This window comes from Diospyros lotus, chromosome 11, assembly GCF_014633365.1.
Source record: "Diospyros lotus cultivar Yz01 chromosome 11, ASM1463336v1, whole genome shotgun sequence".
In the NCBI taxonomy this organism is placed as follows: domain Eukaryota; kingdom Viridiplantae; phylum Streptophyta; class Magnoliopsida; order Ericales; family Ebenaceae; genus Diospyros; species Diospyros lotus.
In genome coordinates this window covers 21,308,597-21,326,010 of record NC_068348.1, presented here as the reverse complement: position 1 = coordinate 21,326,010, position 17,414 = coordinate 21,308,597, and the positions used below count along the sequence as shown (strand labels likewise).

Here is a 17,414-nt window from a genome sequence, read left to right as displayed (position 1 = left end):
TAGCAAGAGCAACGTCAATATAAATAGCAAGAGCAACAGTGACTGCAAATAGCTTGATAACTAAGGACCAGAGTTATTCCCTGATACCAATCTGACGTGGGACAGCAAATAAACTTGAAGATTAAAATTGAAGACTAAAATTGGGGGAAGAATGAGAAGTAATATAGGGAAGGAGACTTGGGAGAGAGATAAAGAGATAGGGGAGAGAAGTTTCAGCAGATAGAAGAATTCGTCTTGTATTCAAAATTAATAATCTCATTAATCTGATTTCTAATTACATCCTAATCCTATTTATAGGCTAAAATTGAAAAGATAAATCAAATCTGCAGACAAATCTTTCTACAAGCAAAAAACAATCTAAACATATCTTATCAAAAATATAATCTAAAATTTAAATTCCAAAATTTAAATAAAACCAAAATTCTAATATTAGAAACTAAAATTTAATACTTCAAATTTATCATCATCTATTCATTTATTTCATTCATTGTTTACAATTAGGCCTTTCATTGTTCTGCTTGATTGGCTACTACCTATTCTGTTCCATACTATTAACACCCTGGAATGCAGGTGTCTAGCGAAGAGGCTAAATTGCTGGAAATTACAAAACTTCATAAGGCACTGGAATCTATGAGCCTTGAGCTAGATGCAGCTAAATTGGCCACAGTTAATGAGTGCAACAAGAATGCTGTGCTGGAAAATCGGTTAGACTTATCAACGAAGGAGAAATCTGCTTTGGAAAGAGAGATTATTGCTATAGCAGAACTAAGAAATGAAAATGCATTTTTGAAGGTGATTAGTCACTTCACATTTTATTTTGGGTAAATTGCACATGGACTCCTTGTGATTTGAGTCATTTGCAATGATACCCCCCTATGGTTTAAAATGTCTCTGTAAGTGCTTATGACTTACTGTTTTTACTCAAACACTTCATCCAGAGACATTTTTACATGAATGTGGTTTAAAAGTGCCTTGCAGGCCCTTGTGGCTGAATGTTTTTGCTTGGACACCTCATTTAGAGACATTTTTAAACCGATAGAAGGGGTGTTTGAGTAAAAGAAGTAAACTACAAGGACCTTTAGAGACATTTTTAAACATAGGGGATATCTATGCAAATGGGCTAAATCACAAGGGGTAAGTTCAATTTACTCTTCTATTTTCCTTGCAGCATGTGTGTGTCAGTTCTTGTATTGTTGATGACCAACCTTCTAATAGGCCTTGTAAACCTACCTTAAGTGGGTTCCTGAAACGAGAGCTCAACAATGGAAAGAATGAAAAATAGAGGTAGAAAAATACCTCAGGAGTTCTCTCAATTAAAATCAACGGAACAAAATGAACCACACTTAACATAAGCTGAATGCTGACTTATATACTGTCAGCTTTCATACAACATATTAAAAAAAATGCAGTAACTAACCGCTTACAAACATAGCAGCTAAACAAACAATACAGCACAATTAAGCATCAAGACATAATCATCAAAACACCGAACAACAATATCTTCAACATGCTCCCTCAAACGAGACTCCATAATCAACTGTGAGCTGAAACAGTTGAGCAATGACCAGTAGGCGTCATGTGGAGGTGAAGTTTGTTACATAGAAACAAGAATCGATCCATAGGCAAGCTCTTGGTAAAAATGTCAGCAACTTGATGTTGAGAAGGAACATACCGAATGTCCACATCTCCAGATTCAACCTTCTCGCGAACAAAATGCACATCAACTTCAATGTGCTTAGTCCTGGAATGGAACACACGGTTTTCAGCAATAGACTTAGCAGCTAGGTTGTCACACCAGAGAATAGGTCTAGCTGTAAAAGGAACCCAATTCATTTAGTAATGTTTTTAACCACAAGATTTCAGCAACACCTTGCGCCATAGCTCGATATTCTACTTCACCAACAGAACGAGCAACCATTGTTTGCTTCTTTGAGCTCCAAATCAAGAGATTATCTCCAAGAAAGACACAAACACCACTAGTGGACCGTGGGTGACTTTACAACCAGCATGGTCAGCATCCGTATACACAGAGAGAGCCAAACCAGAAGAAGATGGAGTGAACTTCAGACCAAACCCAACTGTTCCCTTCAGATAGCGAAGTAAACGTTTGCAGGCAAGCCAATGTTGCACCTTTGGAGCAGCTGAGAACTGACTCAGCTTATTAATAGTGAAAGCAACATTCGGACGAGTATGGGTGAGATATTGAAAAGACCCAACAATAGTCCGGTATAGAGCTGGGTTAGAAAAATCATCACCATCAGTAGTTAATGAACAAGTTGGACTCATGGGAGTTGAACAAGGCTTACAACCAGTCGTGGTAACCTTCCGAAGTAAGTCCAATGTATACTTGGACTGAGTCAAATACAAACCAGTAGCATCTCGAAAAGCCTCAAAACCAAGAAAATAGTTAGCAGATCCAAGAGTCTTGAGGGCAAAATAGGTGTCTAAATCTTTGATACACGCATGTAAAGTAGCTGTATCGGAGCTTGTGATGAGAATATCATCAACATACACCAGAACAAGCAACACATGTAGGCATCCTTTTTATAAACAAAGAAGCATCCGAGACAGCACGCGCAAAACCCCAATTCTGCAAAGCAGTTTGCAACTTATTGTACCAAGCTCGTGGAGCTTGTTTAAGACCATAAAGAGACTTCTTCAGTCGGCACACGTGTGAAGGAAATGTTGAACTAATAAATCCCTCAGGCTGCACCATATATACAGCCTCTTGGAGATCTCCATTGAGAAATGCATTGTTAATATCAACCTGCTGCACATCCCAACCAAATTGAACAGCCATAGAAAATAAGACTCGAATGGTAGGGGCTTTAACTACCGGGCTAAATGTCTCGGCATAATCAATGCTAGGAGTTTGAAGAAACCCTTTTGCAACAAGCCGAGCTTTATACTTAAGAATAGACCCATCAGGCTTGTATTTAACCCGGAAAATCCACTTACAAGTGATCAGATTCATATCAAAGGAAGGAGGAACAAGGTCCCATGTATTATTGCGTTGAAGAGCAGAATATTCCTCTTTCATAGCTTGGGCCCAATTGGAGTCTAAAAGAGCTTCGTGAACAGTATTAGGTTCTAGAGAGCTCAGTAGGATATGTGGAGAAGAAAGAGTTAACTGTCTGGCCTTAGAACGAGTGATCATTGGATGAATAGACAATGCTGGAGTAGGAGTTTGTCATGTAATAACCTATTGTAAGGGGGGTGATACTGCAATTATCTATAGTTAAGGGTAGAAAGAAAGCATATGATAGTAGCTAGCTGTGAGGGTTGTACTAAATTAGTTGCTGCATTAGCAGCAGGTACATTCTCATGCATGTGGGCGGTTACAGCTCATTGAAGGATAGGTATCCAGCTATATATAGTGTTGGATCCTTTCCTACGGTTATGTACGAAAATATCAGAGAATCTTGGATTCAATTCTCTCTCTCTCTCTCTCTCTGCGCAATTCTTTTCTCATTCCTATTCTATTGTTTGATCGGAAATTATTGTTCGCTTCGGGAAGCTGACAGAGTTGTAGACTGAAGATGAGAAGGAGCAGAACTGGAGGTAGAGTTTGAAATTGAACTAGAAGATAAATTGGAAGGTTGAGAAATAGATGGCTGGTCAGAAGCAGGAGACGAATGAGAATTAGCTATAGGACAAACAGGAGATGAATGAGTATTAGGTGCTTCACGAGAAGTTGAACAAGAAGAGACAGATGAACGTTTGAAGAAATTAAGAACATCTGTAGACACACCCGAGGAGGATGATTGTTTAGATGAAGCAGTTGATGAAATTGAATGAAGAAACAACTGAGGATATGGAAACTCATCAGGATTGAAAATGACATGACAAGTTATATACACTCTACCCAAAGAATCCATGCATTTGTACCCAGCATGCACTTCACTATAACCTAGAAGCACACATTTAGTAGAATGAAAATTAAACTTGTGCTTGCTATAAGGTCGAAGATACGAAAAGCAAGCACAACCAAATGGTTGCAACTGAAGATAGTTAGGGAGTTTGTGATACAGTTTTTCAAAAGGACTTTGAAACTGTAATGGTACAGCCGGTAACAAATTAATAGTAAAGACAGCTGTGTGAAAAGCTTCAACCCAAAATTTGAGAGGCATTTGAGCATGAGATAAAAGAGTTAGACCCATTTCAGCAATATGGCTATGTTTTCTTTCAGCAACACCATTTTGCTGATGTGTATATAGATAAGAGAATCTAGGTTGAATACCATAAGAAGCAAGATAGGGCAGTAAAGCTTTAAATTCTCCCCCATTGTCTGTATGAAGAGCACAGAGTTTAGATCTGTACTGCAACTCAGCAAATTTATGAAAAGTCTTGAAGACATTTAACGTGTCAGACTTTTGTCTGATAGGATACAACCATGTATAACGAGTAAAAGCATCCATAAAAACTATGTAGTACCTATATCCCTCAGTGGACAAGATTGGGGATGGGCCCCACAGGTTTGAATATACAATTTCTAGAGGATGCTTTGCTGAAATTGGACAAAAAGCAAATGGAAGATGATGTAACTTACCCAATTTACATGAATCACAAAAAGATAGACTGGTAGAATTGCATGAAACATGTATTTTATTGAGAACGTGTTTCAGTACATTAAAAGAAGGATGACCCAACCTATCATGCCACTGTTTGCAAACTCTATTGTTATTACATGAGGATAATAAGCTAGACAAATACAAATTTTGTCTGTTACAACAATTAACAGGACCTTCTTAAACAAGAGAGATAGGAGACCTCTTAGAGATAATAGTAGAGAAATTGCTGATTACAGAAGAAGAAGAAACACTGTGAAGCTAAGAACGTGCAAGTGCTGGAGCAAGTTGATAAAGACCATCTTTAAGCACCCCTCGGAATAGCACCTGACCCGTTTCCTTGTCCTTGATCAAACAAAAGGTGGAGTGAAATTCAGCAATGACATTGTTTTCATTAGTAAGTTGAGACACTAATGAGGTTTTTAGTCATTTTAGGCACAGGTAAGACATTTGGTAATGAAAGAATGGAAATAGGAGTTGAATGTGTAAGCATTTGAGTAAGACCAACATTTGAGATTGGAAGAGTCTTACCATTACCAACAGCTTCCTTATCTGTCCCATTGTAAGGAGAATAAAGAGAAAGATTGTTTAAGATGGAAGTGATGTGGTTTGTAGCACCTGAGTCTACACACCAAGATTGATCCCCAAACTGATTAGAATGTGGATAATGCTGAGAATACTGAGAACTGGAGTCAAAAGGAGGTTTGGAGTCAAAAGGAGGTTGTGACACATGTCCATATGAAGTCCCAAATGGAAACTCTAATTCATTCAAGTAACCTCGATTAGACTCCTGAGACGAAGCTATGAAAGCCCGAGAGTTGAATTGAGATGTGCTGTCACCTTCTTTACCAAACGAATTAAAATTCCGTTGAAAGTTTCTATCAAATCTGTGATAACACCGATCAGTAAAATGTCTTGGTTTGCCACACAATTGGCAATAAAACCGTTTTCCTGACGATCTGCCTTGACCTCGATTATTTCCTCCTCTGAAATTACCTCCTCCTCGAATTCTAGTAGAATTCCTACCTCCTCTGGTTGTTTGAGACGCAAAATTCACTGACATTGTAGCATTCTCAAAGGTATTTCCATTAGAAACCTAAGAAACATTCTTAGTTGACAATCTCTGCTCATGCATCAACAAAAGATATTGCACCTTATCTATGTTGATCTCGTCCATCTGGTACGTGATCAGACCTATGACGTTGCCTTAGTCATCACCTAATCCATTCAATATTGCCATTAACAAATCCTTGTCACTAATTGGATCGCCGATAGCAGCTAAGGAGTGTCCTATACTCTTGATTTTCAAAAGATAATCATTCACAGACAAATCATTTTTCTTTACCAATCTAAGTTGCTGCTTCAGCTGAAACGAGCGAGCAACAATTTGTTGAGAATATAAATTCTCCAGAAAAGATCACACCTCTGATGAACTTTCACAATGTAGTACTTGACCTATGACTTCCTTGTCAATCGTTGAAAATAACCAGCCTAACAGGAGCTGATCAGATCTAATCTAGCTAAGATATTCCGGATTAACAACCTCTTGCTCTCTTTGATCGGAATACTGATACTTAGACGGTGGAGCAATTTTGTCGACAAACTGCATTAGATCAAACGCACGGATAGTTGTCATGATCTGCGCCTTCCAGTAAAGATAATTATTGGAATCAAGTTTCGTTGGAACAAAACTAAAAGCCTTTGCCACTGTCGTAAAATCCGACTGAGTAGCAACAGACAATGTTGAAGCAGATTGAGGAGGATTGGATGAGGCTAAATTGTGCGATGCTATTTTCGTAAGTCTTAGGCTCTGATACCATGAAGCGAGAGCTCAACAATGGAAAGAATGAAAAACAGAGGTAGAAAAATACCTCAGGAGTTCTCTCAATTAAAATCAACGGAACAAAATGAACCACACTTAACATAAGCTGAAAGCTGACTTATATATTGTTAGCTTTCATACAACATGTTAAAATAAAATGCGGTAACTAACCGCTTACAAACATAGCAGCTAAACACAGCTAAACAAACAATACAACACAATTAAGCATCAAGACATAATCATCAAAACACCGAACAACAATATCTTCAACAGTTCCTTCCTTTACATGTTTAATTATTTTGGTATGCATCATCAGCTATGACAATCACAAGCCTTAATCTCACTAGTTGGGGTTAGTTACATGAATTTTAGACCTTCAGTCATCTCTATTCATGGCCATATCCTCTGTAAGGCTATTATCTCTATTCATGTCTACGGGTTTCTCACCAAAATTTTCTTTGTTGTCTTTTTCACTACAAATTTCTTTTATTTCATCCACTTGCCTCACATGTGCTTCTATAGGACTCCTTCTTTCATGATAACTCTTTCATCTCAATCCTCAGTATGTATTTCAACCTTATTTTAAAAAAATCTCGTTTCTTAAGTTGTCTATTCTTGTTTAGCCATGCATTCACCATAATATTGTCTTCTCAACTACGTGCAGATTTTGTACATGTTGGCACTCAACTGCATAATATTCTGAGTCGTATGGCACAGATAGTCTTATAGCCATCTGTTAAAACTTCCTTCTTAGCCATAAAGGGATTTTACAGTCACATGAAAAGTTAGGTGCACTTATCCACTTTAATTATGTTGGCCTATTTCTGTGAGTAACATTTTTGAGAATCTCATTCATTTTGAACAATTGATCCAAGATATCAAAATTCTTTTCTTTCTTTTTCTTGGGATAACTTGATCTCCAAGTCTTGCAGTAGCATCATCCCCACTTCTTTTTTTTTTTCCCACCAAACTTGCATTCCACATACTCAGTTTTCAACATACTTAATTGAAACCCTTTGGATTGTAAGGTGTTTCTCCATAATCTCATTCACTAAGACAATACCTCCAAATAACATACACCTAGGCACTTCTTTGGGATTTATTTTGTGAGTTCATCCATCTCAAGGTCAAAAGATGGCTAAATGCAGATCCTTGATGCAATTCAACTGTAATTGGCAAGGTCTCACTAGCTCTTACATGAGTTATAATACACATTTCTGTGTTATGATACATATCGTTATGAACCTGTATATAAGCAGTCTGAATTCCTTTATTCTCCAGCACCTCCCACATGATTCCTGTGGGGATTCTTTCATAAGCTTTTCCAAGTCTATAAACATCATGTGAAAATCTTTCCGTTTTTTTCTGCACCTTTTCATTAAACATCATAGTAAAATAAATAGCTTCTAATGTCAACCCACCAGACAAAAAACCAAATTAGTTTTTCCTATACCCTGCCTCAGTTACCCTCTCCCAATGTTTCATATTGTGGCTCATTAGTTTGATCCCTTCATAATTTTGACAACTTTGAACAGTATAGTGCATGCAATATTGATATAAATGTCTTATTGATCAGAAATATTTCTGGAAGTAGTTTAAGCTTTTTGTTATGTACTGTTAGAAAGTAATTGTTTTATTTTGCTACAGAGTTCCTTAAATGCTCTGGAAAAGAAGAATTTTGTGCTTGAGCAGGATCTTATAAAGGCTAAAGAAGATACTACTGATACCATAAAAAAGTTGAAGGAAGTTGAAAATTCTTGCTCACAGCTGCAACAAAATTTGCGAAGGTATAGTCGCAATGCTTAAAAGGTTTAAGCTGGTTAATGCTAATCATTTCACCATAAGAATTCCCTCATGTACTTGACTACCATTTTACTGTCCTTTCATTTCTTTGCTTCCACTTCTGCCCTTTTTTTTTTTTTTTGGAGAGGTGTCAGGCTAAAAACTGTCATAAGTATTCTAAAGCTGTTAAAAGTTGCATTCCGTTTTTAAACTCTTGCACATTTTTAATCTTCCCAATATGAAATGGATTTTTCTGAATATTAGTTTGGAGGAGAAGCTCTGCAGTTTAGAGGATGAGAATCATGTTCTGCGTCAGAAGACATTGAGTGCTTCTCTAAAGAGCAATACCAAGCCAATTTTGGAGGTAACACATGAGATAGATGTCATTAATTTGCATTGAGATGCTTGTCTTCATGCATAAAGCAACGTAGCATTTTTGTGCACAGCAGCTTTTGTCTGTCTGTTAATGTAGCATTTTTAACAAGTTGCATCCTTTAGATAGGATTTGTAACAAATGGTTTAACAAGAAAAATGCTTGTCTCCATCCCCAGTTTGTTAAGTTGCACAACAGATTAACAACTGGTTTAACAAGTTGATGCATACCCAGTTATGTCTACACAGCCATGCATAACTGTTGGGTTAATTCACTTGTATGTGAATTAATGGAAAATTCTAGTTCTGATTTGTAGAAGGAAAATGAATGGAAAATTCTAGTTCTGATTTGTCTGGATTGGGTTAATTCACTTGTATGTGAGAAGTTATGTTTTATGACTATTTCCTATTTGCTGATGAAACAGAAGCACTCAGGGGCATTTTCTCTTCCCTATGCTGATCGCAAACCTGTATTTGTAAGATTACCTGCCATCAGTCATGATCTTTTACATAAACTGGAGACCAAATTTGCTTTGTTGATTGTTGTTCTCATCCCTTATTTGGTGCAGGAAACCCCCACACCAACAAAACTTATAGCACCTTTTTCACAAGGTTTATCAGATTCTCGCAGGACAAAGTTAACAACGGAAAAGCACCAGGTTTTCTTCCATTGTGCTTTTTAAAATACTATAACTTTATTTAAATCATTCTTACTTCAAGTAAATCTTTTATGTTGTATAGTGCTTATATGGGCTTTAAAAGTTAAATTGTCATGCAGGAGAACTATGAGTTCCTCTCATGCTGTATTAAAGAGGATTTGGGTTTTAAAGATGCTAAACCAGTGGCTGCCTGTGTCATATACAAATGCCTTGTTCGTTGGCATGCCTTCGAGTCTGAGAGGACAGCTATTTTTGACTACATAATTGAGGGCATTAATGATGTTTTGAAGGTAATTCGCCTTGTCAATCCATAAATTCTTTACAGATAAGTTTGAATTTTTTCTTCCAATTCACCTTTTTCCTTTCATGCTGATTTTGGGGTGACAAATGCTTGTTCTAATACTCAAATGAACTGGGACAATTATTGGATTATTGATTAATTTCCACAACCTTGTTTCAGGTGGGAGATGAGAATGTTACCTTGCCATACTGGTTGTCTAATGCTTCAGCACTTTTGTGTCTGCTGCAGAGGAATCTACGTTCCAGTGGGTTCTCAATAACTACTGCTCAACGTTCTGCAGGCTCTTCTGGTTTTAATGGGCGGGTGGCACAGGTGAACTTAGTTATATATTATCGATTGATGTTTTTTAGTGTGTGAACAATTGTGAGAAAACTTGGTATATTTTCTCTTCCACTTGATTACAATATATATATATATATATATAGGAGAAAGAAATCAATTAAATTTCTATAACTAAGGAAAAAGAAGGAATCATGATTACATCAAGTACTAATTTACATCTATCAATCAATCTCAATAATATAGATTGATTATAATCAATCCCATAAATTGTGGGATTTATTATCCAACAAACTTTACAGCAAAAAAATCCCAACACTCTCCTTCAAGTTGTGTTGTAAATATTTATCATACACAGTTTGCAACTTAGATTTTCAAAATGTGCCATTGGAATTTCGTTAGTTAGGATAGCGACAGTCTGTAAATTAGAAGGAATGTAAACAAACTTGATTACATCCCTTTCTATTTTTTCTTTGATGAAATGCCGATCTATTTCCACATGCTTTGTTTGGTCATGATGAACTGGATTTTTTGCAATATTGATGGCAAATTGACTATCACACAGTAGCTGGGTTGATCCATTAGAAGGTATCTTCAACTCAACTAATACTCTTTTCACCCAAATTCCTTCACAAATACCGTGAGCCATGGGTCAGAATTCTACTTTTGCACTACTCCTTGCTACCACAACTTGCTTTTTACTTCTCCATGTTGTCAAATTTCCTAAAATATAAATACAATATCCAAAAGTGGATCATCTATTTGAGATTGAGCCTGCCCAGTTTGCATTAGAATACAATTCCACTTTCCTACTTGAGTTCTTTCTAAATAACAATCCCTTTCCTGGAGTCATTTTCAAGTATATCAAGATTCTGTACACCGCTGTCATGTGTTCTTTAGTAGGGTTGTTCATGAACTAGCTAAAAACGCTTACTGAGAATGCTATGTCAGGCCTAGTTTGTGAGAGATAGATTAACTTCCCTACAAGTCTTTGATATCTTCCCTTCTCTACAAGAGCATTGTCTTTATTTGAACAAAGTTTGGTGATGTAGTCCATAGGTGTCTACTGGTTTACACCTAAGCATACCTATTATTTTAATAAGATCCAGTACATACTTTCTTTGAGAAACTGCAATGCCCTACTTAGACCTAGCCACTTCCATTCCCTGGAAGTATGTGAGTTTCTCTAGATCCTTGATCTCAAACTCTCTAGCCATAAATTCTTTGACTCTTTGAAACTCCTTAGCATAATCCCTTGTTAGAACTATATCATCAACATAGACAATCAACACAGAAATCAATCCATTTGTAGAATGTTTTATAAACATTGTGTGATCATACTATCCCTGTATATAGCCATTACTCTTCATAACTCTGGTAAATCTCTCAAACCAAGCTTGGGGTGATTGTTTTAGACCATAAAGTGACTTCTTTAGTTGACACACGATGTTTGATGAGTTTTGTAGTCCGTGGGGAATGTCCATATAGACCTCCTCGTCTAGATTCCCGTTCAAGAACGCATTCTTGACATCTAGTTGATGAAGGGGCCAATCCAGATTTGTTGCAAGAGATATGAGTATCCGAATAGTGTTGAGTTTTGCAATTGGAGCAAAGGTCTCCTCATAATCTATGCCATAGGTTTGAGTAAACCCCTTAGCTACTAACCGAGCCTTGTGTCTCTCAATACTACCATCTGCCTTTGTTTTTATAGTGAAGATCCACTTGCACTCAATCAAGTTCTTTCCATGAGGCAAATTAGTAATTTCTCAAGTACCATTCTTCACCAGAGTATTAATTTCTCAAGTAGAGCTGTTTGTGTGGCTGGTCATTTGGGGTAAAATTAACACGAAGGACAATCTGGGTAGGAAAGGAATTTTGCAGGGGGATGACCTGCTTTGTGCCTTCTGTGGCTCTACTCCGGAGTTTGTGGATCACCTCTTTGTCCATTGTGAGGCTGTTTTGTGCTTGTGGCAGCAAATCTTTCGTTGGTGGGGCTATGTGTGGGTCTGTCCGAGTACAGTTGGGGGCCTTTTTGATCAGTGGGATTTCTTTGCTAAGGGTAAAGGTCAAAGCAAGGTATGGAAGTCTCTATTTTATTCAGCGCTATGGACAATGTGGCTAGAGCGGAATAGGCTAATTTTCAAAGACCGAGGGTCAGGTGCAATTGATATCTTTAACTTAGTGCTTGCTAGGTTAGTTGCTTGGGTGAGGGCTGTGGAGCCATCTTTCCCTTACTCTTTGGATCAAGTTATCACGTCAGCCTCTGCCTTTGGCCGCTAGGTTCTTCTCCCTCTTCTAGGCTTGATGGCTTAAATGCCAGTTTTGGGTTGTTCTCCCCTAACGGCTTGTGTTTGGGGGGGGGGGGGGATTCTTTTGGTCGGTTTAGTTTTGTTTGGAACTCTCTTGTTCTGTGTCTCTTATGTACATCTTCTACACTTCCATTAATATAATTGAGCTTATTTCAAAAACAAACTTCCTCATTAACTGCCTTCTTCCATTCTAGGATAGCCAGTGTCTTGGATTGAATTAGGAATGGAGATAGAATTGATTTTGCTGGTGAATGCTTGGTAAGATGAAGATAGACCCTCATAACTCACATAGTTGCCAATAAGGTGCAATAGCCTACTTCTACATTCTCTCACCCCTTTCCTGAGTGTAATGGGTAGGTTCTCATCGGAATTATCATGATCACTAGTCCCTGTAAAATTTTCCTCCATAGTCTATAAGTCAAATGTAGGGATGTTTACCTGAGGTTCAGATGCCGACAGTAATGGTGAATCTATTGGAGTCTCTAATTCCTTCGACGATTTTCCCCTTTTTCTATGATAAACACTTATCTCGGGACTAAAAGAATCAGTTGGTTTTGGTTTAGGTTCAATTGGGACACTTTGAGAAGGTGCAATTTCAGGTGGTGTGCAATCTATGCTATCTAGGAAAAACTAATATTCTTGTTAACTCTGACTAGAACTTTCCCCCTGAATATCATTTTTGGGGTAATAGGGTTTTCTTTCAAAAAATGTGACATCAATGGTGTGATAAAACCTTTGGTTGTCTAGACAGAAGCATTTGTAACCCTTTTGGATGGGAGAGTACCCTACAAAGATACATTTGAAGGATCAAGAGTCAAATTTGGTTCGATGTTGTTGATGGATATGAACAAACACCGTACACCCAAATATCTTTGGAGGAAGAGAAGAAATCAATTGACTTTGAGGGAAGTGTTGTAAGAATACTTGATGTGTAGTGGAGAAATCTAAAACTTTGGATGAAAGCCTATTGATTAGGTATGTTGCTGTAAGAACAGCCTCACCCCAAAACCATTTTGGAACATTTGATGGAAACAACAGAGACATGGCAATGTCCAAAAGGTGCTTATTCTTTCAACTCACTAACAAACACACAAGAATTAGTTTCACAAGAAATAGGTTCACTCACTTCTAGATGAGATTTCCTCATAGAATCTAGTTGAACCTTTAGATGATAGAGCTCAATATGACTCTTAGCACTACCAATCATCCTCCCCGAAGTCAAATCTTGAAATTTATAGACATGAGGAGAAAAATTAGCTATACAATTAAGTTCTTGTATGATTTTATTTATGGAGATCATGTTACAATCTAGATTAGGAACATATAATACAAATTTGAGTGTTATAATTCTAATTGTGAGAGATTCATTACAAGGAGAATATGTGTTGAAAACTCGCATATCTCCGGTCATGTGATTACAAGCACCAGTGTCGATAATCCAGGGCTTATAGTGCTCTTGTTTCACAGTTGAAAACTCACCTATCTCCTATCATGTTACCTCTCTTCCAAATCCGATAATCAACGCATTTTTCTTTTGGTTTGATGATATTTTCGGTGAGATAATCTTCTTTCTCCTTGGTACAGACGTGAAACATGAAGGATTGATACCATTGGATATAGTTTCACCCATTCTTTTTGTAGATGGTGATGGGTGGGGATGAGTAGGGTTAAGGAAATAAGAGTTTGAAATTGAAGGATTAAAGAGAAACATAGAAATATTTTCTAGGCATCACACCTGGGATTAGAGTTGCATCCCTCAATTCAAAGAAAGCAACAATAATGCTTAGAGAAAACTGAAGTTTGTTCACTAATGAAAAAGAAAGATTACAATTGTATTTATAGTTCTAGTAATCCTATTCCTTCTAGGATTAAGAAATCCCTTTCCTATTAGTAAACTAAACAAAATAGAAACCCTTCCTTTTCCTATTAGGAAATTGGTCAAAATTTAAAACTATTAATATTAATAATAAGACTGAGGAAATACTATAAATAAAACCCTAACACATAATTAGACTTTTACCAAAAAAGAGTTTAGTAAACATTATCAAAACTAACCATATTAAAGCTTCTAGGAAGCTTGAGAGGAACCAATTTTAAGACGCTTCTTATATGTCTTTAGGTGTTGCTCCCATTTCCTACATCAATCCCACTACCTTTGCTTAAAGAATTACTTCTTGCAATGCAGATATGTCTCAATGAATCTACAATCAACCCCTCATTTAGAGGACCCAATGTAACACTCAACAATTAGCAAAAGAAAAAAATATATTCTTAATTTCCCACCAGTCACTTTGACTAAATTGTGATTGAGCCTCTAGAGCTCCTCTCGGGTAGTCAGGGTGAAAGGTGTCCTCAAAGTGCTATGAGAATGTATAGCCCGAGGTCCTAGGTGCCAAAAACCCCTCACCTGAGCAAAATGGGACACTAAATTGAAAAGGGCATATACTTATTATGAAAATGGCAATCAATAATGCACAGAATAATAAAACATCTGAAATACTCATAAATACAGGCAAAAACAATATTCAATATAATATTTAATATTCTCTTCAATATTCTTAATCAGCAAACAATATAACAAACAATGTCCAATACTACATCTGATATTCAAAAACTAATATAAGAAACAAACAATATTGAATATTATATTCAACTATATTTTGGAAACAACACATGTAATATAAAACAATAACAAAAAAGAAGCAAGAGATGTACACTTTGTTCGAAATTCAACTAAAAAATGAAAGTTGAGTTCGATAGTTCAATAAAACCCCTGCCAATTTAGCCAGATGTCAAAGGGAGATAAGAGGGGTGGCCAACCCGACCAGTGAAGAGTAGTTTCCAAAAGAATCTGCCTCATGCTGTCATGCTCATGCGACAAGGGTTCTTGGCATGTGACAGCTCCAACTGACCTCCAGATAGGAATGGGAAGGTTAGGTTGGTCTAAGATAAAAACTGTCAACTGTTTTTGATTGGCATGGTTAAGAACCAAGAGAACAAACATAGCTATGGTTACAAAATTGGAAAAACCAGCAGTGACAGTTACAGTTTTGAAAATTTTGTTTGTAACAATACCTATAACTGAAAACTGCAGCCATAATGATACCTAGTGTTCGTTTTTTTTTTTTTTTTTTTCATTTATTTGCAGTTATTTCTGTAATTTTATATATTTACCAGAGTTAAGGGTAAAATCCAACAGTTATGGGCATGGTTATGAAAATCCATGACCATGCAGTTATGGTTGTGCTTATGGTTACAGTTACTTCAAAACTGTAACCTATTCAATCCACGCTTATCCGTACCTACAATGATTGCTCCCAAACTCGCCTCCCTCTGATTTACTTCATGGCTGCTATTGCAGCTATAGAAAGACAAGAAATGTGGGGAAAACTAAAAGAAGCTTGGAGTGGTTTGCATTGGTTTACCTAGGTGAGCGCTTGCGATGCTTTGATGCCTCATCAAAGGCCTGAGTGAAGGAGCCTCACCTGGCAATTCTCGAGATGCTTCCTCTCACACCTTTGACTACACTGGTTCCTCTTAATTATTCTATAACTCCTTGCGTGCATTAATTACATGAAATTAGCAAAATGTCACTTTAACCTATTTCCACTAACCACTATATCTGTCGGGTGTCAACTGAGGGTATCAGTTGTATATCATGTAGGGGCATGGAAAGCTTTATATACCTAGTGCCATTTCCTAACGGCTTGTACTTCTATCAAAAAGTGTTTAACTAAGCAAAGTAGATTGGAAAAGTTCTTATTATTTGCTATGAAATATAAGTATTTTGTTTACCCAAAAAAGGAAAAGAAATGGAAGTATTTTGTCAATTTTTTTTAAAAGTCATTTTTAATTGTTTTACACTTTATATTTGGATACACATAATTGCTGTTGCCATATCTTTTTTTTTTCTTTTTTACCCCTACTTTTCCTGTTGGGGTGTGAGTATCATGTCATGTCATTTGTCTGCAGCTGTGATTCTTAGCCTACTTATGTTTGACTAACTGCCTACAGGAGATATATATATCTATATTTATATATAATTACTGGCACCATGTCCTGTCATAATATTTTAAAGTTTCATGTCATGTCTTTGTTTGTACCTTTGTTTTCTTAGTCTATTTGTGTTAGTTTGTTTTATTGCACACATGTTTAAAAAGTCTCTATTGCATCCTTTCAAGTGATTTCTCTAATTTGCTAGTCTGTCATAGCCTAGCTGACCTCACATATTAGGATAAAGGTTTTGTATGTCGTTGTCTATAATAATCCCTGCTTAATGTGTAAACTCTCTTCCATGGGGGAGGAGTTATATTTGATATTAGATATTTGATTTCATGTTGTTGAATAATAGTAGGGATTGTGATATTACTCTGCCACACTGAGTGTTCACATATGTTATGCATTCCTATGCTGTCTTTTGTACTTCTGTTAGCAGAATCCATACTAGGCACTTGTTTTACAAGATTGATATTTAATTGTTCTCTGTTTTAATTGTCAGGCGCTAAAATCTTCTTTCAAGTATATTGGATATGAGGATGGGACTTCACTTGTTGAAGCAAAATATCCTGCTATACTTTTTAAACAACAATTAACGGCTTGTGTGGAGAAGATTTTTGGTTTGATTCGAGACAATTTGAAGAAGGAAATATCACCACTTTTGAGTTCATGCATTCAGGTGAATCAGTTGTGCCTAGTTATTTTAATCAATTTTTCAATGACGGGTTTTTTATTTAATTGCTGCTTTCAATGTTCTATATTTGACTTTTTGCATATTGTGACGATGGTTGGTATTTAGGTTATATAACTACTATTTGATGGCCATTTCAATTGAAATTACATTTCAACTGGGAGTTACATTACATGCATTTACTTAATGAAAAAAATATGTATACACGTTAGATGAATTATATGAATAAGTTCCAGAATTCCTATCATCTCAATTATATATGACGTTCGTAAATTAAGGATGAGGGAGGGATATGACTTGAAGATCTTATATGATTTAATCTCGCTAGTGTAATTTCTATTTTATTTTTTTGTGCTTTCCTGGAGAGAAGAGTTGGGGGTGAGCTGGCTTAAAGACGCAAAATATGTAAGTTTTTCTAAGTTTAATTGTTATCATTTTGTTGTTTCCTTTTTCCATGAGTGAGAATACTCAATTTCTATTAACCAACAAATGAATTTTATTTTTAATTATCAAGCATATGTTTTTTCTTTCTTTTTGCTAATGAGAATACTCATCTATAATTTATTGCCTATGTTTTTTACTTTATTTTCTAGTACATTGATAAGTGAAAGACTAACATGTTAGGTGTTCTTATA

The 17,414-nt window shown here is 36.4% G+C and overlaps 1 protein-coding gene across 2 annotated transcripts in view; it reads left to right on the top strand.

Moving 5' to 3' along the window:
• The window catches only part of LOC127813300 (myosin-15), a 145,619-nt gene that overhangs the window by 90,945 nt on the left and 37,260 nt on the right, over positions 1-17,414 (top strand). For both annotated transcript variants that reach the window (XM_052354213.1, XM_052354214.1), the window contains 8 exons: positions 571-792; positions 8,038-8,177; positions 8,437-8,536; positions 8,970-9,020; positions 9,114-9,203; positions 9,323-9,493; positions 9,664-9,816; positions 16,591-16,767. In XM_052354213.1, the coding sequence (XP_052210173.1) occupies positions 571-792; positions 8,038-8,177; positions 8,437-8,536; positions 8,970-9,020; positions 9,114-9,203; positions 9,323-9,493; positions 9,664-9,816; positions 16,591-16,767 (1,104 nt within the window). The remainder of the gene's footprint in view (positions 1-570; positions 793-8,037; positions 8,178-8,436; positions 8,537-8,969; positions 9,021-9,113; positions 9,204-9,322; positions 9,494-9,663; positions 9,817-16,590; positions 16,768-17,414) is intronic.